Genomic DNA, 27,338 nt, shown 5'->3' with positions numbered 1-27,338 from the left:
CCCTTTTTGTGCAAAGCAATGATGACTGCAAGTGTTTCTTTGCAGATAACCATGGTTAACAATGATTTCAAGCACCACCCTCCTTTTAAAGCTTACAGTCTGTTATTCTAACTCAATCAACATGACAGAGTGATCTCCAGCCTTGTCCTCGTCAACACTCTCACCTGTGTTAACGAGAGAATCACTGACCTGATGTCAGCTGGTCCTTTTGTGGCAAAGCTGAAATGCAGTGAAAATGTTTTTTTTGGGATAAAGTTCATTGTCATGGCAGAGAAGGACTTTGAAATTAATTGCAATTCATCTGATCACTCTTCATGACATTCTGGAGTATATGCAAATTGCCATCATCTGAACTGAGGCAGCAGACTTTGTGAAAAATAATATTTGTGGCATTCTCAAAACTTTTGGCCATGACTGTATGCTGCGTAACTCCCGTGCAAGTTTGAATTGTGCTGCGATTGCAGACATGGTATTAATTTATCAGAGATAACAGAGACAGCGAAATACTAATGGCATTGAGAGTTGCTAGGTGGCTGTTTATTTAGCTGCTGCCGAGTACTAGGGGTAGTGGTGGCAAATTATGAAAAAGTTTATGGTTGTATTTACTACTAATGATAGCTGTGCTGCTTTACTGTAACAGGCAATTTTCCAGTAAGAGACATTTATTTTGGTTGGGATATTACCTTCTGTACTGAAAATTGTTGGCAAAGAGGGATTATTTCTGCTATTTATTTATGAATAAATGCATTTCCCATTAATAGTAACTTTGAAGTAGATGTCCTAACATAAGTTGCTATGAAATTATATAGCTCTTTTTGATTTTGCCGTGGCGCAACCTGTGGGTAGATAAAGGGGAGGGGAGAGAGAAGGAGAGATAGAAGGGGGGGAGGGAGAGAGTGGGGGGGGGGAGAAAGAAAGGGGGGGAAAAAAAGGTGTAGGGGGGGTGGGGATTGCGTATGTAGAGAGAACACAGATAGGGCTGGTACCTATCAATATACTTACGGGGCTTCTAGTGGTTTATAGCTCTTTTGCCGGTGTGCGTCTAGAAGCCCTGTTGTAAGCCCTATTGGCACTGTATATTGTTGGGGTTAGGTACCTCCTCCGAAATGGAGCAAAGATCCCGATGGAACCGCTTCTTGGGCAATTAGAACCTAACTGACCAATAGAACTTTTAAACCTGAGCTTTAAAATATTAGCAAATAATATTGCCATGAGGTTCCTGTCTATACTGCCCACACTAACTACACAACATCAATTGGGATAAATTTGACATGGATTTTATTAATCTGAAATACGTTTTCGATACTCCTACCATTTCTTTATTCTTCAATGGACAATGAGGGCAAATGGTGGAAAGGACCAGGGAAGCAGGTGGAATATCTTGCTTCCTAGACAAATGTATCCCCTTCCTTCACTGCCATTACCGCCAAAGATATCAAGCTCATTGATAGCATCTCCATTACTTTATTTGTAATGGCAAAAGTCACCAGATAAGTTTAATTAAACTGCAACAATAATTCTAAATTCAATGGAGGAATTACCTTTCCTAATATATCCTTATACAACTGATACCTGAGAGACTGGCTCCATGACAATACAACAATGTCCACAGTTCTCTAAAGAAAAACTCTCACTGATACAAAACAAATTACTTTCATACACCTACATGACCAAGAGGTGCCCCACCATATCCTAGACAACCCTGCTACTGTCCACATGTAAACTTTACTGCAACACAGATACAAACTTAAAGCTTACAAACCTATGCTTTTGTCTTTACTACATAACCTGTACTTCAATATGACATGGCTGCTAACCCTTCATGATCTGGAACAAAATATGAATCAAAGCTATCAATTTTTTACACCGATAAGCAAAAAAAAAAAAAAAAACCAACCCTAAAAATCTGAAACATACTTACTCACAAGCCGTAGAAAAATAAGAAGCTGTTAGGATGCTTAACCTGGCCTCTCTTCAAGCACAAGATTATATCAGTGGTGTGGCTGGGTGCTCTCAGCCTCTGATCACAATAACTCCCTGGATGACGACCTTTTCAACACTCCCCAAAACAAACAAACTCTCTGTATTATACCGTCTTATGTAACCATCAAGAGCAGTAATAGGCAACATGATACACTTCAGGGGCCGCACATCACCCTTAATCTTAGTAATAAGTTAAAACAATACATTTAATCAAAGAAAGACGCCTATATGTAATAACATATCAGCAGACATTTTACACAAGTGTTACCAGCTATAACAAATGCATCTGACAGTAAAGCAGGAAAGAGCTGGGGCTACAGGTGGAGGCTTGGAGGGCCGCATATATCGCTCTAGGGTGGCCTGTTGCCCATCACTGATCGAGATTATGAGAAAACCAAATCAGGCTTCATACAATGAATGGACCATTTCCCTCTATCTCTAGAAGATATTGCTACGGTTCTTATCAGATTTCATCAGACTGCTTCCTTCCATTTACAGCCAAATGGTTTTAAACCTATAGCATAGAGCCTATTCATCAGCACACAAATGTTTGTAATAGGATGATCTGATGACCAAACCTGTTCAAAATGCAACATTCCAACAGCTGACCTTGTCTACTGCCTCTGGACCTGTCCTAAGATCAAATGTTCCTGGATCCAGAAGTGGAGATTGGACAATGACCACTAGCTACCTGTGTGATCACAGATTACTTTGGCTGTTGGAGATCTCTGAAGTAAAGATAGCCAGAGTGCTAGTAAATGATGACAGCACTAGTATGGGTATACACCTCTTTTATCAGGGTAGAGTGTAGAGAGGCATAGCAGAGGAACAATGTGGGAGACAGTGCCCGATTACTTCACCTCTTGCTGAAATCTGCCCTGTTCTTAAGCAAACTATATCTGTACACGGATTATACATAAAGCTTACCATGAAGTAGGGGGAAGAGTGCAGATTAAAGTGAACCCATCATCTACGCACTGTGGAGACATCCATTTCTGAACTGGACCAGTACGCTATATTTGCTAATAACCAGCAACATCACAGTCGCTGTGTGAATTAAGTCATGACACCTGACATTCATGAGGTACTAATCCCTAGAAAACATATAGGCTACATTCTCGTGAACATAAGTTCAGCCCACAAAAATGGATGGCCCTGACGTGCATGTGACAGGTACACGTTAAGAAAGGACAGCACTGCATTGACATACTAACTTGTAACAATGTGACTCAACATCACATTCACAGTCCTACCTGGCACTGATGGCTTATTTGCATAGCCACACCCCTCATTCATGTTTTCTCTGCCCCAATGTATTTTTTTCTGTTGAACTCCAGAACTCGACTGCTCATGTGACTGAACAAACGGTTACAGTGAATGCGCTCTTCACAATCTGAATGCTATTTAGTGTTCGATAACCAAGATTTGTGTTCTAATAAGCACACGCAGTCTAACAGAGAAAGGCTCATTTAGGCTAGGTACACACTACAGTGTTTTCAGCCGATTATCGGGCCAGTCAAACGATAAACGACCGTTCGCCCCGATACTGCTACAGTGTGTATACTCCAATGATGAACGATTATCATTCCATAGCACATTGCTTCGTTTCGTTAGATTTTTAAACTAGACTAAAAACGTTGTTCCAATTCTCCAATGTGTACGCATTCAGGACCAGCAGTGTCCATACATCTGTGGAGTGTGCAGAGTCACAATCTTTTCAGCTGATGGTTATGACAGATGAGAATCGCAGATCTGAAGGTAAATCGTGTAAAATGTGTACACATGAACTGGCATACTGACCGGGAGTTTTTTTTTTTTTTTTAAAAAAAACGTTGGTAAAATCATTAAGGATATCACATTGGGAGAAATTTTGTATAGTGTGTACCCAGCCTTATACGGGCAATGGCTATGCAAATAAAACAAAATGCACACGCATTACCTCTGTTGGAGTTTCCACAGTCAGGTAGGACCTGTAAGTGTTATGTTATATTACTACACATACTCACTTCATTATCGGGTTTTTAATTTTTGAAAGACATTTACAAAATGTAATTGATTCAAATGACTTAAAGAGCCCCAACCCAAAAAATCCATTCAATTTTACTTAGCTAAAACCATTGCTTCTAAAATAAATCCAAAACACGGAAAACATATTGTTATACCATACCTCTAGAAACTGATGAAAAACTGGAAACAGGGGCCATGTTTTTCCTAATAAGAGTCCTAACATGCATTTAGCTGTATTCATATCGAGGCTCCGCTGGTCTTTTTCCTAGTGGAGTGCAAAGCACAAAGCAACATTACAACAACAAAGAAACAAACACATAAAACTTACAATAAAATAAAGAAGAAAACATTTTGCAGCTGTTGCTACTGATCTTAATTAATTACAAAATGTACTGCGGACATGACCAGACCAAATTAAATTAGTACTTTATGGCAAAGACCCAAACATACGGTGTGCGAAGAGTAAAAGGAACCATTGGAATAGTCTTCCCAGAAAATGTTTTCTTTTACACTGCAGGGCACAGTGTTAATAAAGCTCCCATCTGTAAACATAATTTCTTATAAGGTGTACATTTGAACATACCCTCTCTTTATAGCGCCATGTATTTCAAGCTGGAGGTGTAAATAGAAAGTTCAGTATTGAAATATGTGCCGATTTCATAACCATAATCTCATTTATACAGACTGGCCTTAACAGAAGAAGGGTTTTCTCCAGCAAATGATGGATGCAAAATGTAGATAGCGAGAATAGACTAGAATGGGGTCATGGCAGGCCAAAAGCTGGCGGTGGGTGACATCTATATAGTGTGAATCTAAATCAAATGATTACACAATAAATAAATGAGTTACACATTGAAGATTAATGCTGCAATCCCAATTACTTTTTTATAAACAGCAAATTTTGTAGCTTTGTGACATTAACTAATTAGTAATTTTTCCAGGAATGTCCTTCTACAACTCAGTCTTCCTTTTTAAATTGCTATACGATGCTATTTTATATGGCTGCCACAGCAAGATACCTTCTCTGGAAGCATTTGGCCTAAACTGGAAACATTTTCATTGTAGCTCTTAAGCATGTTCATGAGGAGAGTGTCACATGATGTCTGTGTCAGAGCCAGTCAGAAGACCCCTCAGTAAGCACAATGAGAGGGAGTGGGGGATTGTGCTATGAATGCGCATGCTAAGAATAGGGGAAATCAAAAACTTCTCTACTCGCTACATGATGTGTCAGTGTTTGTCATGATCATTTATTTTTTTCTTCTTCTAAAAACCCTTAATTTTATGGGATTGCAGTTTTAAAGATTCCCAGCTCAGGGACATTGTACAGTTCAGTTATGCTAATAAAGGATACATATATTTTCAGTTCTACACACATTTTACTTACCCGTGCAAAATCAAAGGCGTATCTATAAATAAGTTTAAAATTGGTTGGCTCATTTAATAAAGATCTCAAATAATCTAGAGTATTTCTAACTTTCTCAGTGGCATCACACCTGAAAGAGAATGCAGAATTTGTGAGTATTGTTTGCTGTACAAAATGGTTTAAATGGAAAACAAGATTAATGTGCAATAGTTCCATATTAAGCTAACCAGTCTAACAAAGAACATTTTTTGATGGTTTAACAAGCTGACCGACAAATCACCAGAAAAATTGCTCAAACTGAACTACCAACACCTTGATTAATTTATTGAGAAAAATAAAAAATGAGTTTATTTTCAAGGGAATGTACATTAAAAGGAAAGAGCCTGAAACTAGCAGACTTGATGTTTACAGCTAAACAAACTCAGCTATAAACTGATAATCTGGTTCAAACATCACATCTAACTGCCATCTGCATGGTTCTTTCCACAAGGGGAAGCCTGGAAACAGATAAATAATTCTTGTGTATTTATTAGTGCTGGTATTTTGCAGACATATCTACAGGTACAGTACAAATTACCCAGAATGCTGTGGGAATTAGGGCTTTACAGGTAACGTTTTTCCCTGGAATTTGGAGCACCAGGGTTCAAATTACATTTATACATTTGACCTGTATAAGTCCTGCTTCACAGTGACTATAGAAGGAATTCTGGATGATCATGTCAGTGTGTGACAATGTTACTAAATCAGCATTATTCCCCTCGTTTTAATTCTCTGCTTCTCAGGATGACCGATCCCATACTTGTATTCTATTTATTATGCTAGTGTTTTGGTGGGAAGGCGGAAAGGGGCAGGGCGCAGTGAATCGCGTCATTTAGGCCATGCCCCTGTCATGGGGGACGGGGCCAAAATGATGGCTATAGGTAGGTTGCAGGAGAATTGTCTGCTCTCCTGGGAGACCTACCAGAAGTCTCACGGACATTGCAGGAGAGTGGCAAGTATGTTTTTTTTGCTTTATGTATAAATACCAATTTACTATTTTACATTATGGAAAGGCTTTTCTTGTAGTATATGCAGTAATCTCCATGTAACCTGTACATTAAAAACGGTGGATAAGATTCGGGAAGGAGGACGTATTTACTTTTCATACGACCCGGTATAGCTGAGGAATGGTGAATGGAATTTTGTCACCTAAAGGTTAAAGTAAATGTTCATTTGTTTGTGCACAGACCACATGCTTTATTTACAGTTCAATAAAGAGGCATGAATAACGGATCAGTTATGTATTACAGTGGTCACTCATTTTATTGTCAATCATAATAGGAGTGATTCTGGGGTAACTTTGTGATGCGGATTCCGAAGAAGACATCAGTTTTACAAGATTGGCTCTAATTTTTGAGATAATTGGTAAGCCAATGAAGAACATAAACATGCAAAAAATGGTTAAATGGTCAGGCAGAGCCTGCATACAAATCGAATTGAAATTATCTCCAATCATACAAAAGTATACACATGAAATACATAATGACATTTTATTCAGTATAACAACAGATAAACATAGTAAGCTGATTGGGATATTTACAATTAATACATATTAAAACATTGTTTGTAAGATTTCCTTTTATGAAGGTTTCAAGGACAATCACACTGGAGGCTCCAGCAATAGTCAGCCATCATGTGTCTGTCCCCTCGATACCTTTCCTCTATCACCTTTATATCCTGATAAATCCTCCCTCCTTGTTCCTCACTATAATCACCAAGATATCTGGAAATCTGAGTAAGTGGCTATGGGGAAAGTGTGCCTTTATGCTCATATTAGTAGGCAAATTTTTAAAGTTTGTGAGCATGTTTTGTACCAGTTCTTCATAACTATCTGCTTTGCGGTTACCCAACAAGTTCTTGACAACTTAGACATAAAGGCAGAAGCTTCAACACCATTCATAAACTTTGTGAAATTAGAATCCTTTTAAGTTAATGAATTTGAGGGACATCAGATTCCATCTTTTAGTTTTTAAGTCAAGGGAACAATCTACAAATGTATTTGAAACAGTCTCCATCTTTGTCCAAGACCTTAAGCTGTTTCATTAGTCCCAGCTTGATATGGAGTGGTGGGAGTGATATTCTTTCCCTGTCAACCAATGGCTCGCTAATGATGTTTGCTGCACCTACAGTCATGTCTGCACTTGAAGGCCATGTCACTTTTTCCCCCCGATGATCCCACAAGCAGATGAAACAAGGATACTTCGTATGTCCACGCTGCTGCCCAAGCAAGACGTTTACCATCTTTACATCAACACAAACAGACAAATGGTGCTCATGATGGGAGAGCTTCTGCAAAGACCATGTTGATATTTCTAGAATGTTCTGGTAGATTCCCACATGCACATTTTATGGCCAAGTTCCTTATTGAGGGTATTAATTGTCTCAAGAACTAGAGCCAATTCGAAAAAAATACTTCCATTTTTGAATTCAGCAACCACAATATAACCTAAATTCGTTCAAATACGTTTGGCTAAGAAAAATATTTTTTTGTTGGCTCAACGGTACCAAACGGTAAAATATCTCACACACCAAAAGCATCAGTGCAAGAATCTTACAAAAAGAGGAAGGCGCAGGGTATGAGTAGGGAAAGAGAAGAGCAACTTTTTAAGAATAACAGGCCTGAGTAGTGACATACTGAGCCATCAGGTACTACAGCCAATTAGGTTGTTTTGGATCATTTGACAAGTACTGCAAGGAACTAGTGCCAAAACTTCTCTCAAGCTTTATGAAAGGGTTAAAGACACTGGAGGCAGAACGTCATTTTACAATGATTGCAAGACAAATTTAGCAAGCATTAACATACCATGAATACATAACCTGCACTTACTGTAGGGAAGTCATGCCTTTTAGCCATTCTTGTAATGTAAAGTAACCCATGTTCTGTGCATCCAGTTTCCAGGCTAGAACAAGCATAACCACCTGGGAGAATGGGGAGAGTACAATGACTGGTTGTGGATTCATTAGTACACTAGGGAGCCAATTAATCACACAACTGAAAACCCAGCAGGCCCTTTAGACAATTATTTGTTACACATTATATTGTTTATACAAATAAGTTACATGCAAATATATTAAACAAGCCCTTACTTGCTACCGGCTGTCTTAACAGAAAAAACAAACACATACTACAAACCAAACACAAGGCTTACATATGGAGCGGAGAGGAGGTGTGCCTGCTGAATATACAGAAGTAATGCACAGGACTGGAAAAGTAACAGTTTATTTTGGCCAGGGATCTAACTTATGAGACTAGTGTTTTCTTAGCAGTAGGGTTTGTGTTTTGGGGAGGGGGGGGGGACATCAAACCTTCTAAAAAGGAAAAATGGAGATGTCACTCGGAGCAACCAATCAGATTATAGCTTACATTTATCTAGTACATTATAGAAAATGAAAGCTAGATATTGGTTGCTATGGGAAACACCCCAACTGTTATTTTTAGAAGGTTTGATAAATAAATCTACTCCTTGCTCTTTAAGGATGTATTATTATTTTTTGCTACCCAAACAGAGACCCAAGTATCCAATAAAATCCAATAAATAATTTACTATTCTAACCCACCTAACATTCATTATTGATATTGTGGAAACAATATCAATTCCCAAATGTTAGCAATAATTTCATAAAAAGATTACCCAAACAACGTGATGCATTATGTAATTTACACACATTTATATAACCAGCTGACAAAGGAGGTGGCTATCTCTTATCAGTACTGTAAGTATGACCAAAAAGGAGCATTTCATATTTGGGGTGTTCAGCTCTATTATCAGAAACTTGGGACAAGATACAATTTAAAGTTGCAGGAAATATTTAAACCAGTTTTATATACAGACTTTATTTTGAGGTGTGCCTGACATTACTACTGTACTGTTAGGAGTACCCTGCTACTTCAACTATCTAACTTGAAGTCTGTGGCTTTCTGCATGTATGAACACTCCTTACACCATGACCAAGTCCCTGTCACAGGCAGCTGTGTCTTCACCAATATATTCACGAGTGGACAAGTAGCTGCCTCCCACAAGATCAGTATATATACTGTGCTACCGTGAGCAATCTGATGGCCTGATCGGTTACAGCAGATCTGGCCAATCTGTGGTTTTCCAGGTGTTGTAAAGCTACAAGCCCTAGCATGCTCTACCAGCCAACCATAGCTTCAAGGAATGCTGGGACTTGTAGTTTCACACTACCTGGAAAGCCACAGGTTGGCCAGGCCTGGGCTACAGGTTGTTTTGTCACCACCCACTTCAAAAGTGAAATCATTCCAGACATGCACGAGGTGGAGTGAATAAAATAAAGATGCTCAGAGCCTAGTGAAACACTCACGGAAATGGATTATAAGGGGGGTATTCAATTGTTTGTTTTAACGCGCTAAAACCAAAAAAAACGAGCGCTCTAAAAATATTACCGTTAATACGGTAAGTACTCGCTAAATTTCATCTCGCAGCTCCCTGAGCAGCGAGCTGAAATTCAGCCCGCTGGCAGCGAGTAAGTACCGTATTAACTGTTTACGCGCGCAAAATTACCGTATAATATGAAGTTTTTTTAGAGCGCTCGTTTTTTTTGGTTTTAGCGCATTAAAACAAACAATTGAATACCCCCCTAAGAGGGAGCAATTACCTAAAAAGATATTGATGTTTCTTTTTTATTTCAGGATCAAAAATCCCAGTTTAATATGGCTTGCCAAAGATTCAGAAAGACATATAACCATCTGATCAACCAATAACATTAGGCATCAACTTTCAATATACACACACATACATGCATGCATACATACACACAACTTTGTGATTTGGATGTTACAAATGTGGCTTAGCAACGCGTCCTGTGTTATTTAAACAGCAGTTTTTTTTCTTACACCGTAAGAAAAACTTTAGACATACTAAAATATAGTTAAAAACAGATTCCTGGAATATTGCTGGAAGACATTGAAGGGGGTAGAAAATACAACCTCTTGCCAGACAGGTTAGCAGCCATCAACAAAGAAGCCTTACATTTGTCACACTTATTACTATAGGCTGGGTCCTTTACAAGGGATTACTCATAACAGTAAATAGATTTCCGTTAATCCTCTTTGACAGCACCACAAAGATACAGGCCCTGCTACAAATTAGGGGCAGGAAAGAGAAAAGGTTAAAATTTTCCTCCACAGACCCCAAACACCAGTGAATTGAGTTGACCACACAGGCACTCAATGCTCATACTCCACATGCAGTAGAAACATTGCATCTATTAGTGGAGTTCGGTGCGCGAGTCAGGAGAATAAGGGTCATGGAGGATTCACGCAAACTGAGTAATCCAAACTTTACACTATATACCTCCGACAGCACCACTGATAGATAAGCAGATATAATTTAGGGAGGGAGGGACCTCCACCTGAAGGACCTTGCACCCAAACACTACATCCTGCTCACCAAGCTTTGCAGGCTGGACATTTTGGCAAAAGATGTGTACACTAGCCCAGGTAGCCTGCTTTATCAATCTTGTAATGGTAGCTTTATTCTTTCCCTGAAACTGGAAAAAAAACATGTATAGGTTTGTTTTTTAATTCCTCCAGGCTACCATAACCCCAATTATTTTGAAGACACCTTCTTATGTCCAAACAGTGAACACTTCTGTCAACCTTTGTATTTCTATAAGTGTAAGTATGCATGGAAATAATAATAATAATGATGATGAAGCTACCTTGGAGTCTTAAAAAGGTGTAACGGGCTTTTACATCACTAGTCTATTGGGTTTTAGATCTTGATCATGACCTGCCTGCAGCAAATTCATCAAAATAATGCTCAGTTAGATTATTGCCTTTTTTACAAGGTAGAAAGGAATTTCATGTCTTGCGATGGATCTTGGGTGTTGCCATATTCCTGCTGTATTACATCTCTTTAATAAATCTGTCTATCAGACCTATCTTAAAAAAAATAAAAAATATACATACATACATACATACATACATACACACACACACACATTCTACATGTACAAAAGTATTCGGTCGTTAGGTCCATTACACCAGAGACTGTAACGACATTGTATTCAAAATACATATACTTTAATATGGAGTTGTTTCCCCTTTTGCAGGGATAACACTCTCCTTGGAAGGCCACAAGATGGTAGAGCGTTTCTGTGGGAATTTGTGCCCATTCATTCTGTAGAGCATTTATGAGGTCAGGACTGATGTTGAACGAGAAGGCCTGTATCGCAATCTCCGTTCCAGTTCATCCCAAAGGTGTTCGACGGGGTTGAGGTCAGGACTCTGTGCAGGCCAGTTAAGTTCTTCCGCACCGCACTTTGTAGTCCTTGCTTTGTGTACTGGGGTACAGTCATGTTGGAATAGAAAAAGGCCTTCCTCAAACTGTTGCCACAAAGTTGGAAGCATAGCATTGTCCAAAATGAATTGGTATGCTGAATCATTAAGATTGCCATTCACTGGAGATAAGGGGTCTAGCCCAAACATTGAAAAATAGCCCCATACAATTATCCCTCCTCCACCACACTTCACAGTTGGCATAATGCAGTCAGGCAGGCAACGTTCTCCCGGCATCCGTCAAACCCAGAATCGACCATCTGACTGTCAAACAGAGAAGCGTGATTCGTCACTCCATGTTTCCACTGCTCCACAGTCCAGTGTGTGTGTGTGTGCGCGCTTTATACCACTCCATCCGATGCTTGGCATTGGACTTGGTGATGTGAGGCTTGCATGCAGCTGCTTGGTCATGGAAACCCATTCCATTAAGCTCCTGCCGCACATTTTTTGTGCTTACAATAATGCCAGTGGAAGTTCAGAACTCTTTACCTATGGAATCAGCAGAGTGTTGGCGACTTTTACGCACCAAGCGCCTTAGCAGTCATTGAACCCGCTCTGTGATTTTACGTGGTCTTCTGCTTCATGGCTGAGTTGCTGCTGTTCCTAAACACTTCCAGTTTCTAATAATATCACTTACAGTTGACCATGGAATTTCCAGCAGAGATGAAATTTCACAGACCGTCTTATTGCAAAGATGGCATCCTGTCACAGTACCACGCTTGAAGTCACTCAGCTCTTCAGAACAACCTATTTTGTATCACAAATGTTTACAATCTGAGTATGAATGGCTAGGTGCATTACATTTTATACACTTCTGGCAACGGGTCTGATTGAATCACCCAAATTCAATAATTAACAGGTGTGGCCAAATACTTTTGTCCATATAATGTATGTATAAGTGTATAATATATATATATATATATATATATATATATATATATATATATATATATATATACACACACACACACACACACACACATTCATACACAGACGCTGCCGATAATTTCTATTGATGCCCTAATTACATTTCTTTTGTTTGCTCCACTGTTTTTCTGAGATACAGATTCTTCTGCCAAATTTCTCAGTTCTGAGTCTCAATCTGGCTCGACAGCGAGTTCCTTAAAAGGTAGTAGGGACCGGCACAGAGTGATTTATTCTGAATTTCAGACTTCATCCAGGACACTAGATTTGAAACATAGTGGAAGCTTCATCATGACTAAACATTCAGTACAGGCAAGAAAGTGGTTTCTTGTAGAAGTCAAACCAGTACAATTTTACTAACTAGATTTATACTCTGACTTGGCTTCCTGAGCTGTATACGTCTTCCCTGAAATCAAGGAGAGGGAGAAAGGGGATAAAATGACATTAAAATAATTATTTAATGTTATTAAATGCCAAGTGAGTGGCCAAATTGGACAAGATCTGGCCATTCCAAGTATGGGCCAGCCAAGTGGTCGGATCAATTCCGCAACACATAAAATCACACGGGCAATATTTGTGTTCCAGAAATTCAAAAAATACTGGGAGCAAGTGAAACTGAAACTAGTGCCAAGGACGGGACACAATCACAGCTGTAAAACACAATAAAACATCCCTTTAAAAACATTTAAAAGAACAAAGACATTTTTAAAAACATTAACACACACTTATTTTAATAGCTGTAATAGGACCCAGTTCTTCAACACAAATTGAAAGTAAACATGACTTACATTTTCTGGTTCCACACCAATATCTTCACAAAATTTTTCCATTCCCTCTGGACCTACTACGTCATCAGTTCCTGCAAAGAGGTGCAGGCTCTTGTATTACAATGCCAAGTAACTGAAATGCACAGCCACACATTTATGTATCTTTGCTAAGTTGTCCTCCAGGTTAATATCTAGTACATAGTTGAATAACCATTAAAAGTAAAGCAAAGCTCCCATAATATGCTGCTTGGGATATAACCAGAAAGGTCCTTTCTGTGAGCAAGGACATCTTTTATAATATTAAAGACAGTGCAAGAAATTAAATCCGAACTTCTCCCATTTGAGGCATCTGTTCTCAGAGGTCTAGCCTCAATCTTGTCTGTTGCATTCTCCTTCCCCAACAAAGCTCTGTCTTTTCCAACAAATTGGCTTTTCTAGCTTGTGCAAGATGCCCCAGTCATATGCTTGTATTAATTGTTCAACGAGAGTGTAAGCCTTTCTGTGCAGGAGCCTGGCTACCAATATGTAATTCTGTCTTTGTTACAATGTAACTCATCTTACACAACAATGTTAAGGTGTTACAAACCTTGGTGCACTCTCCTGCTTTACGGATATGTAATAAGCGGACTTCAAAAGCTTATGAAGAAAGGTCACTTGACTTCCCAAATGTCATGGTCCATTATTTAAATAACCGTACTAGTCCAAGTAATGTAATTTTTACTTACCGTAGTTTTTCTGCATTGTAAAATAAGAGCTTACAATCCAATTCATTCAGTTAGAATGCTGTATGTAGGAAAGTATAGTTACGTCTAGATAGAAGAGGGGAGAGCAATGAAAGATGCTTGGGGCATAAGAAACCTACAAACAATGGAACCCTGGGAAATGAAAATGGAACATAATATCCAACCGTTTAATTTTATTTTATGTTCTGCTTTTACAGTGGATGTTCCCTGGTCAGTTTTGTCTTATGATTATGCTTCACAATGTACTACTGTATTTTATTAAGACAACGCATGTAACATGTATGTATGTATGTATGCAGGTATGCATGCCATGATGACTGGGACTTTAACACTGCTCTTCTACATAATCAGGTACATTTATACACGTGGTGCACAGGATAACTCAGTAACAGTCAGATGTTTGTGGTGTCCACTTTGCAAAGAGAGCACTATTTTGCTGTGAGGTATAGTACCTTTTCCTGTGCATCAATTAGCGCAATCATCCATTTTTTTTTTACTGCTGATATTGTATTAATTGGATTAAAAATAGCAACTATGTGGCAATAAGTATTCATTGAACTTTGTTACACATGCTATAAAATTACTTTGGACAATTACCATTAACGGTGGCTAGAACACTTTCCTGATTAAGGGTCAGATGTATAAAAGCAGGATGCTTTCCTGTTGACAAATATAAGATTGCTTTGAAAAGTTGGGTGGTTACAGCATGGTGGTCCTATGTGTGCATACAGTAGCCTGTCAGAAGTGAAAGATAAACTTATGAATACTTGACATCCACTAAATAAAAGCTCCTGTCAGAGATTCACCATGATATTTTGTAAAGCAGTGAGTGGACAAAGCTGTACAGGGTTTTAAGGACCTTTAAAAGGCATCCATAGTGTGGTTTTTTTATACATCTCCGTGTGATGCACTGTGGATACCATGACACTGCTCACGTAGGCCTAACGGTGTCTATAAGTAAGTGGACATACCTGCATATTCATAGAACCATTCTAAGCATCTTTTGCTTGAGAAAGCTTCATCTTCTGCTCTTATTCTGGAAGAGTCGTATTTCTTATACATTCTTAAAAGCAACAAATATATAGAAATATGTTCATTCATCTCTGTTTGGTCAACAACAAGCTACATTTACATGCAACTTAACGTATGCTTGTCATTCAGTTTTGAAATACATCAATAATACAGTTCTATGTACAAAATAAAGAGTGGTACCAGATGAACTGCATTATGTTGGTACAATAAGGACAAAGTACACCATATAGGTCCCACTAGTACAGCAGGACCAGAGGGGGAATGTGGCTATTAGTATATAAGACTTCAGTTCAATATACGTTCCTAAAATAAATGCATGAAAATATACAATCATCCCCATCTGAGGACCATAGACAGCTAAGCCCCCCACGCCGCTCTAAGAACTGGATCTGCTTACCACATGTATGCTGCTCTATACAATATGATATATGAAAGTGTGAGCATCTCTCAGACAGTACAAGTCCTTGACATTGAACCTATGTTGTTCTACTAGCTGTGAAGTAAAATTATTTCTTCATTTTTCTCAAATACAACTTGCTCCTGTCCATGTTTTGTCAAAATATTCGAGCTATTTAATATAAGGCAACTTATATTTTAGGTTTCATGGTCCTTTAACCACTTCAGTGCTAAAGACGAGTGGGACTCATTCTGCACAGATATCGCGAAGTACTAAGGACAAATTCAAGTCATCCTTAGCCCTCATGGTGATCACAAAAGTATAAATAATACTTACCCATAGCTGGGAGAAGACTAATGATGACATGATCGCACACAGTGATGTCACTGAGTGCGCGGCACTCGGCCACTTCACAACAGAAAGAACATACAGAGCGCCTGGGGATGGGGAAAGGACACTAAAAGTGCCTGATCTCCCCCATGCTGGGGCCGGCCACCAGACTCAGGGACACCCTTGTCTGAAAGAGAGGAGTCCCCTCATTCAAATGATGCTACCCCATAGAAGATATGGGGTCCTTTATTGGAAGGAAGATGGTCTCCTATTTCAAATGTGCCCCTTATTAGTTATCACCAGACAAAAACACCCTACACTACAGAAATCCAGAGATGGGGGGGGGGGTTATAATGCATAAATAAAACCACACTTTTTCCATGTCAGCAGGTATAAGCAAACTAAATGTATCAGAAAATTAAAAACACCTTCTGAAAAAATAGCCAATGTATAATTTGTGGGAATGTGACTAAAGACTCAGCAGCTTAGGGGTTAAGGGAGCATGGGTGATCTTTATAATTTTTTGTTTTCTGGGTTGAGCACTAGTTCAGCTGTAACTCTAAATTCTTAAAAAAATAGCATATATTCAGAATTAAAATGATTGCAAGTCACTTACCCATCATGTCTACTTTTCTTAGCCAACAGATCATCTCCTGTCGCAGGTCTCCTCTTTTTCCGTGGTGGCATAGTTTTAGTGAAGCACTCTGAAGTACTGCACGAGCGCAGACTCCCTGAACAGGAATAAATAACCATTATTAGTCCATGGAAACATCCAAGGTTTAGAAAGTACACCATATTTCTCTGTGTTCCATAGCCATCATCTGCCCTATACCGATTCTCAGCTCTGGGGCAACATACTGCACTGGGAATGGAGGGGAAATGAGGGAAAGATAGAGGACATAACTTTGCATCATGCATGTAACAGACCCAGGTCTGAAAGTATTATAAACTTACAGAAGATCCCACCCATAACATTTCAGCGATTATGATCACTTTCATTTAAAGAGCATAGCAAGTTAAAACTATACAATTGGGTAGGATGATATCAACCTATCCATGTGTCTACTGCATACACAACCATTTTCCCTGCAGCCATCGCTTGTCTCACAGCCATGGAAAAAAACCAAGGGCTGCGTGACACTGCAGTGAGGGTTGTGACCACAATCGCATAGATTACAGCTTCTTATTGGTCCTCTGGCTCTCCCCCCACTTCAGTAGAGTGGGTGCTGTCACTACATGGTTGTTGCAACATTTATTTTATACTGCATTGCTTCATGACATCTATAATTAAAGGTTAACAAATGCATACCTTAAGTGGTTGTCCACCTACAGCATTGTACTAGAAAAAGACTTCAAAAGATAGGCTTGGTGTTAGGTGTGTTACACCTATGTGTTAACACCACAAATCTGGGTGGCCCCTTCCAATCATGTAATATTGGCATTCAAATTAAACATATTTGTTCAGACCTAGTGAACCCATGGATCCATTATCAGCTTTCAGACAGGATCAAAGTGGCCATCTCAAATGTGAGCAGCCCTGTAAAATGCAATATACATATGGCTGCTTGTTACCTCTATTCATCCAGTACTAGAGCCAGCACAAATTAAGGCAAAATGGAAGCTGCAATAGGGATCATGGACCTCAAAGTAAAATGGTCATTCAATACACCCACAAGCATTTGTAGAGAACAGATGACAGACCACAGATGGAATAAAATAATACATTCGTGATCTCTCATCGAATCTCTCTATTCAGTGGGGTATGGGCTGCCTGTTTTCCAGAGGGCTTAATGAATCCCATTCCAAGTTTTGTTTTCCTCCAGTTGTTCATGAACGAGAAGAGAGAAAAATTACCAGATGGGAAGCAGGCCTGGATCCAGGTCAGTTTTTAGGACTGGTTTCCCTTATGATATTCCACCCCAAAAAAGGCAAATTATACTCCCCAATAGTTTAATATCCTTGAAGAACTCCATAGCAGCTGAGTAGAGACAGGAACAAGAGCTGACACACCTGGAAGGTTTATGGGAGCTACTCCTCCTTTCTTTGTTGTCTTTGAGTAGCTTCCCAAGCTGTCTCTGATAAAATGGGATGGTGTATTTGGGTACTCATGGAGTTGATCAAGGAAATTAAATTATTGGTGATAATAATTTGCCCATTTCCTTCTTAGACTCCATGACAGCCCTAACAAATGGGATGTACCCAAGCAATAAAATAAGATGGGTCAAAAACAATAAAATAAAGCCAGCACTGATCAATCCATACATATAAAATATTCTACTGATCATTTGCATTCCAAATTACGACATCCAGAAGATAATGTCTGAAAAAGGTATGAAATGATGACAAGCTTGTTGCTTAGATCAATTGCTGAAGCTTGAGCCCTGTGTGCCCAGGAGGCTGCCACTACCCTTGTGGAATGCACCCTCAGTATTCTTGGCACCTCACATTTGTTCCTCTTCTAGGCCTAAGAAATAACTTCATGAATCCACCTTGCAAGAGAATATTTTGATGGAGCTTGTCCTTGCAGCAGACCTTCAGAAAAATGGATCAGCTCTTTATACTTCCTGAATTCCTTTGATCTCATGAGAGCCATAAATATTTCGATGGCCAGGTCTAGAGTTTGTCAACTTTTCACATTTTCATCAGCTGGCTTTGGACAAAGAGATGGGAGTTCAATTTATTCATTAAAATAAAATGTGAAAATTACCTTAGCCAAGAAAATGACATTGTTGTACTAGCATTAAAACCCTTTCTCTTAATCTATGGGGAAAACTGGGGTATAGATGTGGGAGTGGCACTTTAAATAATTCTTCTGTTAGACAAGCAGCTCTTCCTCCACACCTCTACTGCCCAACAGTAACCTAAGTTTAATTAACAAACCCCCAGGGAAGGGGGATAAAGTAAGAGAGAAAGAGATATGTAGCCTAACAAAGCCTGAACCCAAACAAGAAGAACAGGAAAACAAAACACACGAAGGAAGGAGCTAAACAGGTAGGGTGTCCAATGTACTCCATGGCTTAAGAGAAAACGATATGACGCAACTACAAAAATCCCATTTTCCTCTTCATCCAATGGGGGACACTGAAGACATCCCAAAGGAAGGGAAGGCTCCTTAACAGTGTGCAGTATTCTGTGACCAAAGGAGACATCTCTGGAGACAAGAGTGTCAAACCTACTGAATTTTGTATAAGTATGCATCGAAGACCACGTGGCTGTCCTGCCCAGCTACTCAACAGAAGCACCTAGCCGTGCCGCCCAAGAGCCAGCCACAGAGCGGGTAGAATGTGCGATCACATCCTCTGGAACAGAATGACCCACGCTGAAGTAAGGATGATGGATTACAGCCTAATCCATCTGACAACTGATTGTTTAGAGGCTGGCCAGCCTGTCTTCTGTGCATCATACAGGACCAAGATTCCGAATAATACACCTCCTTGAATGTAGATCTGCAAGATGCTTAACAGGTCAATTAATGTAAGGAGGAATCCTCCACCCCAGACCTGAACTGACCAAAGGCTGGAATCAAAATTTCCTGGTTTAGGTGGAACCTGGAAACTACCTTCAGCTGAAATGAAGGTTTCATCCTGAGAACCGCTCCCCTCTTGAAACACCAGGAAAGGGGATCTGCGAGGCAAGGTCTCCAATTCAGATACCCTGTGAACTTTACAGACTGCCAGAGACACTGCAGTCTTCCAGTACAGATATTTTAATTGCTGTAAGGGTTCAAAAGGTGGATATTGTAATTCCCTGATCATAACACTGAGATCCCAAGGGACCACCAGAAAATATATAGAGGCTTAACCTGCAGCATTCCCTGGAGAAAAGACTGAACCTCAGACATTAATGCTTTCTCTGAAGAAATACAGACAAGGCTGGCGCCTGGACCTTTAAAGAACCGAGCCCGTGGCCCTGATCCAAACCCTTTTAGAAAAAGAAGAAGACAAAATAAAAGTGTAATCCTTTTTGCTCACATCGGAGAATAGCAGAGACTATCTCTTGCTGCCCCTAAGCATGGTCTACACCACACTATCAGAGAGGCCTTCAGCTTTCAGAATAGTAGCAACAATAGCCACCACATTAAAGCTAGCTGTAGTTTTGATGTAGGAATAGGCCCTGGGAGAGACGGTCTGACCACAACTCAAGTCTCCGTGGAGGAGCTCTCAGTTTGCCAATCAGCTCGGAGTGCCAATACCTCATGGGCCAGGAGGAGTTTTTTTTAAAAACAATGGGAAACGAGACAAAATTCCAAAGGAACCACAAAGGCATCCACTACGAGTGCTCATGGGTCACGGGACCTGTACACCAAGTGGTTCAGCGGAGATGCCATCAAGTCAACGTCCTGCTGCCCCCACCAATATAGAATCTGTTGGAAGATCTACTTGTGGAGTGACCACTATCCTGGATGAATATCCTGGCGGCGGAGATAGTCCACTTCCCAGTTGTCCACTGTGGGGATGAACACAGCCATTATGGCCCATTATGCCAGCCATTATGTTCCTTTCTGCCCATCGCATGATACATCCTGTCTTCCTCATGGCCTGGGGGCTCCTGCGCCTCCCTGATGTTTTAGAAATGCTATGGCCGTGGCGTTGGCAAACTTTATTTCCTTAAGAATGGGACGAACCTTGACCAGTGCATCGCCCTCAGTTCCTGTACATTCATTGGGAGAGTGGATATCTCTGGTGTCCAGAGACCTTGGAAACAGAGAGGATTTTATCCTTTGGCAGAAACATCCATTGCTGTAGGGCAGTGGATTCCAAACTTTTTCCGTTCAAGGAACCCTTAGGGTCTCCAAAATATTTTCAAGGCACTCCTAAGCCAAAATAATTACTAAGTAGTCTCCCGCCTTGCTTACCAATGGCCCTGGCTGAGGCACCCACCCCTGTGAGATCTCCAAGGCACCCCCAGGGAGCCTAGGTGCACAGTTTGGGAACCACTGCTGTAAGGTGTTGAATAACAAGCCCAAGAAAACCATCCTTTGAGAGGGGACCATGTCTCAGAACCACCCGTGGGACTCCAGAGTCTTGGCAATCACTATCACATGGCTATGAAGCTCACCTTGATCAAAAAGTAAACCAGAGAGGAGATCACTGTTACCCCCCTGGTCCACAGCAAGAAAACCTTGGACAGCAGACAATACAAATGGTAGGGCCCTGAACTGAAAATGCTAAGACTGCACAGTGAACCTGAGGAGATACTTGTGCCGCTCTCAGATCAGCAGGTACAGGTAGGCATCCTTGATGCCCATGGACATCATAACCTTCCTCTGCTCAATGCTGCTGATTACAGATCTCAGTGATTGCATTTTGAACTTGTCCAGTTACAGACGGGTGTTCAAGGATTTTAAATTTAAGTTTGGTCTGGAGGACCCGTCCGGCTTCTGGGACCAGAGTGCTAACTCTGCAATACAGAAGTGCACGAATGTGAGCCAGTCTTTTTGTCTGGTCTCCTGGAAGACTTGTGGTAAAAAAAAAATCTCTTTGTGGGAGACCTCCTGAGATATATGATGTATACTCCTGAGACAATGCTCCTGGCTCACATGTTGACATGGAATCGAACCACCTGTCCTGGAACAGAGGCGGACGGGCACCTACCACAGGAGGTGGTAGGTACCCGACTGCTTATCAGAATGCTTGGAAGCTGGACGCCTAGCTGCCCAAAACTGTTTTCCTCTTCGCTGGTTTCCACTGGGTCCCGAAGGTTGGGCCCTAGAGGCAGCCCTGAATTCTAGGTTGTCCTGGGGGATGAAAGGACCAAAAGGAAGGGTCCCTAGGTATAGGAGCACTGGCTGTAAGGGACAAGGTCTAACCAACCACGGAGATAATCTTGTACAACTCCGGATCAAATAGTACCCTGAAGGAGGTAATGATTCCAAAGAGTTTTTAGACTTGCTCACCAGTCCCTCAACCAAAGAGCATGGTGGGCTGCTACTGCCGAGGCATAGATCCTGTTCTCTACCACACCTGCATCAATAGCAGCCTCTCCTAGGTATTTTGCCACATCCTAGATATTAATATTATTATTATTTTAATTTATATGGAGCCACAAAGTGTCTGTAGCGCCAAACAGAAACAAACAGTAGAACAGACAAGGTAAAATAGCACGGTAGAGTTAACATTAAGCACTATAACTCACGAAGCTCAAGGCACAGCTAAAGAGACAGGCTGAAAGGTTAAGGGTGAGGGATATTTAGCACAAGCTGGAGACCTGTGCCCAAAAGGGTGGGCACAGCCAACTGAGAGGTGCAGAGAAAAACAAGAGAAGACAGAGGGCAGAAGGTCCAAGAAAGAGGTGGGCTGAGTATCTGGAGAGCAAAGTTAAAAGTGGTGGAACAGGAGGAGAGAGGGCCCTGCTCAAAGGAGCTTACAGTCTAAAGGGAGGGGCAAACAAACTGAAGACATAAGGGTGATACAGAGATAGAGTCACACGAAACGTTAAAGGAAGGGGGAAGAAGGGATGAGGAGAGGTAGACTGAAGGGCTTTTAAGCAAAGGTGGGTTTTTAATGCCCGTTTGAAATTGCACAGATTGGGGGATGTTCTGATGGAGCAAGGGAGAGCATTCAATTGAATGCGTGCGTGAGAAGAGGTAATCAGAGCGGAAGAGAGGTGACGACCATTGGCCGATCGCAGTGGGCGGAATGGAGTTCCAAGAGAATCAATTCAGATCTGGAGTCTGCCTGACTGCAGGCCCACCGCTAGATGATGTGTCCACCTTTCCACTGCCTTGCTGACCCATGCTGAAGGCAGGGTGGGTCTGAACACAGCCACTGTTGCTGAAAAATTGGGTTTAATGATAAATTCCATATTTCTATAGGTGATGTCTTTAAGGGTATCGGCCCCTGGAAAAGGGATAGTGGTAGCTTTGGATAGGCCTGCCATAGGGGTGTCCATCTAAGGAGGCGATTTCCACATTTGTGTGTCTGCACTAATAAGAGGGATAACAGAGACAGAAGCCTGCAAGATTCCGGGAACTTGCGATCTGGGTGAACCCAGGCTTCACATAAAAGGTTCTCCAGCTGGTGAGAAGATGGGAAAGTAATAATCTCCTTCTTATTTGGTTTGAAAAAGGCATGGGGTATACACACAGATTCCTCACTTTCTTGAATGTTCAGCACCTTTCGTACAGTCTTAAACAAGGCCTCTACTCCGTGTGTCAAACTGGAATGTTCCACTGCTATTGAGGAAAATTCTGGGTCAGAATCCTCTGACACATTACTTTCCTCCTGAGAGATCTGAGGCAAAACCTTACTAGGAATGCAAAGGCAACTTCCAGGGCCTGGAAGTGGATGCAGAATCTCTGTCACAATGAGGGGGACACCTGTGCCAGTTCCTGAACAGTCTTAGTAATTTCCTGGGCCCAGAATCTGTCGGGTCACCAAGACCAAATGTGGGGCCCTCAGGTTGGGGAGGGCGTTTTCCTCAGCATAAGAAAAAAAGGGGAGGAGGAGAGAGGATCTCTGCTCTCTGTCTACTAGCAACCAGTTGCTGGGTAAGCTCTGTCATGGCTTGAACTACAGAGCACCCCAAACTGGTTCCACCATCAATGCCTTTCTCCCACAGGCACGAATCCCCTTCCCATACATTGGTTACAAGGCCCCTGGGTTCAAACCTGTGCAAACTGAAGCATAGCTGAAGCACTTGCTGCAGGTGAACATTTTAGCCACTGTTTGCACCATAAGACTTAAGTTCGCACAAACTCTTCTAGAAGATGCAACTGCCACTAAGAATAGTACCTTGAGTTCAAATGGTTCTGATACTAGAGCCTCCAAAACAAGATTAGGATCCCAAAATGTCACAAAAGATTTGATGAAAGATTTGTCTTTTTGCTGCTTGAAAGAGTCTTCTCATCAGATCATGCGATGTCAATCTTGTGTCTAGGAACATGCGAAGTGACCTGCAACTTCAATGTACTCAGATGTACTAAGTGCCAGGCACCTCTGTAAACCTTCTTGAGTGAAATCCAGTACCTAAGATATGGTGGATTTCACTGAATTGGTCAATTTGGAAATAAAGGTTTTCAAATTCCTTTACGCTTGAGCAACAATCACACTCAATTTCCACACAATCAAAGAGAGAAGGTTGGAAACACTACCAATACTACTGCGAACCACGCCTGGCAAGGCCAAAATGGAAGAACCGCTATTACTTCTGCCTCTCTCTTGATCTTCTTTAGTATACATGCAATAAGAGAAACAGAAGAGAACATATACCTCAGTTTGAAGGTCAAAGGTTACTCAGAGCATCAATTCCCTCTGCTCTGTAGTCTTTGTGAATGGAGTAGAATTGCTCTGCTTTAATGATTTGATTTGTTGCCATCAGTTGTATCTGAGGGGTCCCACACTTCATCAGCTGTTGAAATACCTCCTTATGTAAATGCCCACTCCCAAGGGTGGATTTACTGCCAACAGAGAATCTGCCACCTTGTTGTCACAACACAGGCAAGGAAGAGCTGAGAGACTTTAGATTGCTGATACCTCTGTCATCATTTTGCTCTTGGTGGCTCTGTGTTTCAATGGAGGTAGAAAACGTTGTATTGCACACCACACCATCCTTACTTCCAGATATATTCATGCAGTTTCCTTTAGATGCCATGCACCTTGTACTACTTCTGTGTGCAGATGAGCACACAAACCTTTAGAGCTTGAATCTGTCATTAATACAGTCCCTATAATTTAATGCTGTATTCTGCCACCAGTCGAGACTCACTGGAGCTCTGTGTAAGTATAGGATACCTACAGTTGAGAAAAACATTCCTAGTAGTCTGAGGCAATCCCATATTGAAGGCTCTCTAACTTCATAAGGTAGATGTTGATCAGGAGTGTCTCCTCAGAGGCTTTGCCTTTCACTGTATATGTACTCACAAAAATTGCATATGTTGAGCGGGTAAAAGGTGACTCTTGACTGTATTTATGATCCAATCATGCTCTTGTAGAAAAGAGATAACCGAGTGTTTTGGTTCTGGAACGGTGTTCTGATTTACCCATCATACAAAATATAGTCCCTTAACTTACCAAAATATAGTCCAGATGAGGCCAAACTGCAGTTACTTGGTTCCTGAAAGCAGTCATAAAAACCACTAGTACCTTCATAAAGGTTCTGGGAGATTTTGAGAAGCCAAATGGCAGACAGGTAAACTGGAAAGGGTTCCCTAGGCGGCAGAATCTGAGAAAGTTATGGGGTGGCAGTGCAATTGGAATATGCAGATTGCCTATCTGTGCATTGAATGCTGTAATAAAATATTTCTTCTGTTGCATTGAGAATAGTCTACAGACTCCATGTGGAAATATTTTGCATGCACAAATTGAGCCTCCTCAGACTGAGAGCTGTTGGAAATTCTCTTGACTATTTTTCTACCAGAGTCTTGGAGTAGACATCAGTGAATCTCTCTGAGCTGTAGGTACTATAAAAATTACCCAGTTCTCCATAAGCATCTATGTGGCAGGCTGTGTACCAGGACTCAGCGACGCACTTCTCAAACTCCCCGCTCTGCGTGCAAGTGTTGACTGGGAAATGTCAGGTGCTCAGTTGCGTTGCTTGATGAGGCGGCTGCTAATTGTTTTTTGAATTCTCTCTGTCTTAAACAGAACACATACTACCTAATGGTAGTAAAACAGTGATCCAAGGTGTCACCACTGCCCGGACAGTCATACCCGTAGGGAGCGACACCGGGACCCTTCGGATCTAATCAAGAACATGGGTTAGATCACATGCATAGAAAAAATAAATCTCACTATGCTAACCATTGCATTACAGGAAAAAAGCAACAAAAGAAGGAAGAGATATAATTCAGGGGTGTCAACTCCTATTCACATATCTACTCAGCTGATTAAGTATTAACCCATTCATTAGGGTTGCAATGGAGTCTGAGGAGGAAACAGATTTACCAATTTTGGGTGTAATGCTCCCATAAAAAGTTATAAATATTTGAAATTGTACCTTATTCTGCAAACTAGCCAGATCATGTTACTGAGTTTTATGTAATTCTTTATCTTGACGTCTATTTTGTATGCTCTATTTTCTGTATTTACCTGCTAATCTTGTTTGATCCTCTTTTGCTTCTGTAATGTTTAACTTTGTTTCTGCATTTGGAATACTCTCACACTGGTGATTCTTTTGCATCTTGTACAATATTTCTATAATTTCTCAGCCTTTCTGCATCTGATGTCCTGTACCTTTGTTTTATTTTTCTGTGTCAAATCAGCATTTTGAGGTTTGTACTCTGGAATGCATAACGGTCAGCAAGGGCAAGACACACCTGGGTATGAAGGTCATCTGATACAAGCATCTTGCATGGTTTCATATTGAAACATGTGCATTACATGGAATAATGTACCATACACTTAAAATTGAAAAAATAAAATAAAAAATTAAGTGACCGGCAGCTTCATGGTCATGGAAAGTTTACCTGTCTGGTGATCGTCTTGACCCACGTCTTCTGTCAAATTCTGCAGACAGGATATAAAAAGTTCATATAACTGCACATTGTCAAGCTGACTAGTTGTCTACATCAATCTGCCAAATTCAATCCTGGATGTTGCTAATCTTAAACCCATTCATAATAGCCATTTCAAGTTTAATGCCACTTATTCTCTAAGTTTAACTTAGAAAATGACTTGGCTTTTAAATATGCCTCTTCTCTAAAGGTCTACCCAGCATACTCTCATTTCAGTTGTGATGCCTACAACGGTTACAGTGCCTGTCAATCACATACATTCATATCTTGGGAGTCGATAAAGATAATAAGGGAACAGGCAAATGTGTTTCTGTACAACAAACTGTCAGATCACACCAACATCTGTTAAACCTGAATTGTAAACTTGCTTTAAATGAAGTTCATCTTGTTTTTTAAATTAAATGTAATTCCACATCTCCTTTACAAAACCAGACCAAAACAAATGATTCAGTGTTGTACATGATAACCTATTCACCAGATCAGGGATTCTTAACCTGTTTTATGCCATGGACCCCTCTGGCAGTCTGATGTAGCCTATGGACCTCTTGTCATAGCCCACGGACCTCTTAGCTCCACATACGACGCGAAAAGTCTATGATTTCTATTGGCGACAAAGTCACCGGTACTGTTAATACCACTGTGTTTTGTTGCCTACATTCATAATTAAAGGAAATGCTAAATTACAGTTAGAGGTTAGTGAAAATAAAAAAGTAATTTTATTCCCATCCAAGCTCAAACATTCCCTAAAATTGATCCACGAATCCCAACAGAGCCTGTAGACTCCAATTTAAGAACCCCTGCAGTAGATAGAATTTGTTTTCCATAAAACGTGGATACTGCAAGTCCCATTCATCAAACAAATTCAAGTAATCCACTTATTAGTGTATAAGGTACTGCTAACAACAAGGTCAAATTATATATGTAAAATGTTTACCCGCTAAAAATATACCAATTCAAAATGAATACAACTATTCCAAGATATGTTAAAGCCATTGTCTT

General features: G+C 40.6%; 1 protein-coding gene across 1 annotated transcript in view; it reads right to left on the bottom strand.

Moving 5' to 3' along the window:
* Window positions 1-27,338, bottom strand: part of DCUN1D4 (defective in cullin neddylation 1 domain containing 4) — a 43,566-nt gene that overhangs the window by 4,188 nt on the left and 12,040 nt on the right. Inside the window, exons 3-9 of the mRNA XM_075195505.1 lie at window positions 26,292-26,331; window positions 16,503-16,617; window positions 15,099-15,190; window positions 13,406-13,476; window positions 8,220-8,311; window positions 5,375-5,483; window positions 4,151-4,255 (exon numbers count right to left, since the gene is read on the bottom strand). Of these exons, the coding sequence (XP_075051606.1) occupies window positions 4,151-4,255; window positions 5,375-5,483; window positions 8,220-8,311; window positions 13,406-13,476; window positions 15,099-15,190; window positions 16,503-16,617; window positions 26,292-26,331 (624 nt within the window). The remainder of the gene's footprint in view (window positions 1-4,150; window positions 4,256-5,374; window positions 5,484-8,219; window positions 8,312-13,405; window positions 13,477-15,098; window positions 15,191-16,502; window positions 16,618-26,291; window positions 26,332-27,338) is intronic.

The sequence above is a fragment of the Mixophyes fleayi genome, chromosome 1 (genome assembly GCF_038048845.1).
Source record: "Mixophyes fleayi isolate aMixFle1 chromosome 1, aMixFle1.hap1, whole genome shotgun sequence".
NCBI classification, from domain to species: domain Eukaryota; kingdom Metazoa; phylum Chordata; class Amphibia; order Anura; family Limnodynastidae; genus Mixophyes; species Mixophyes fleayi.
The sequence above is the reverse complement of the archived record's forward strand: the minus strand, read 5'-3'. Positions and strand labels throughout refer to the sequence as shown.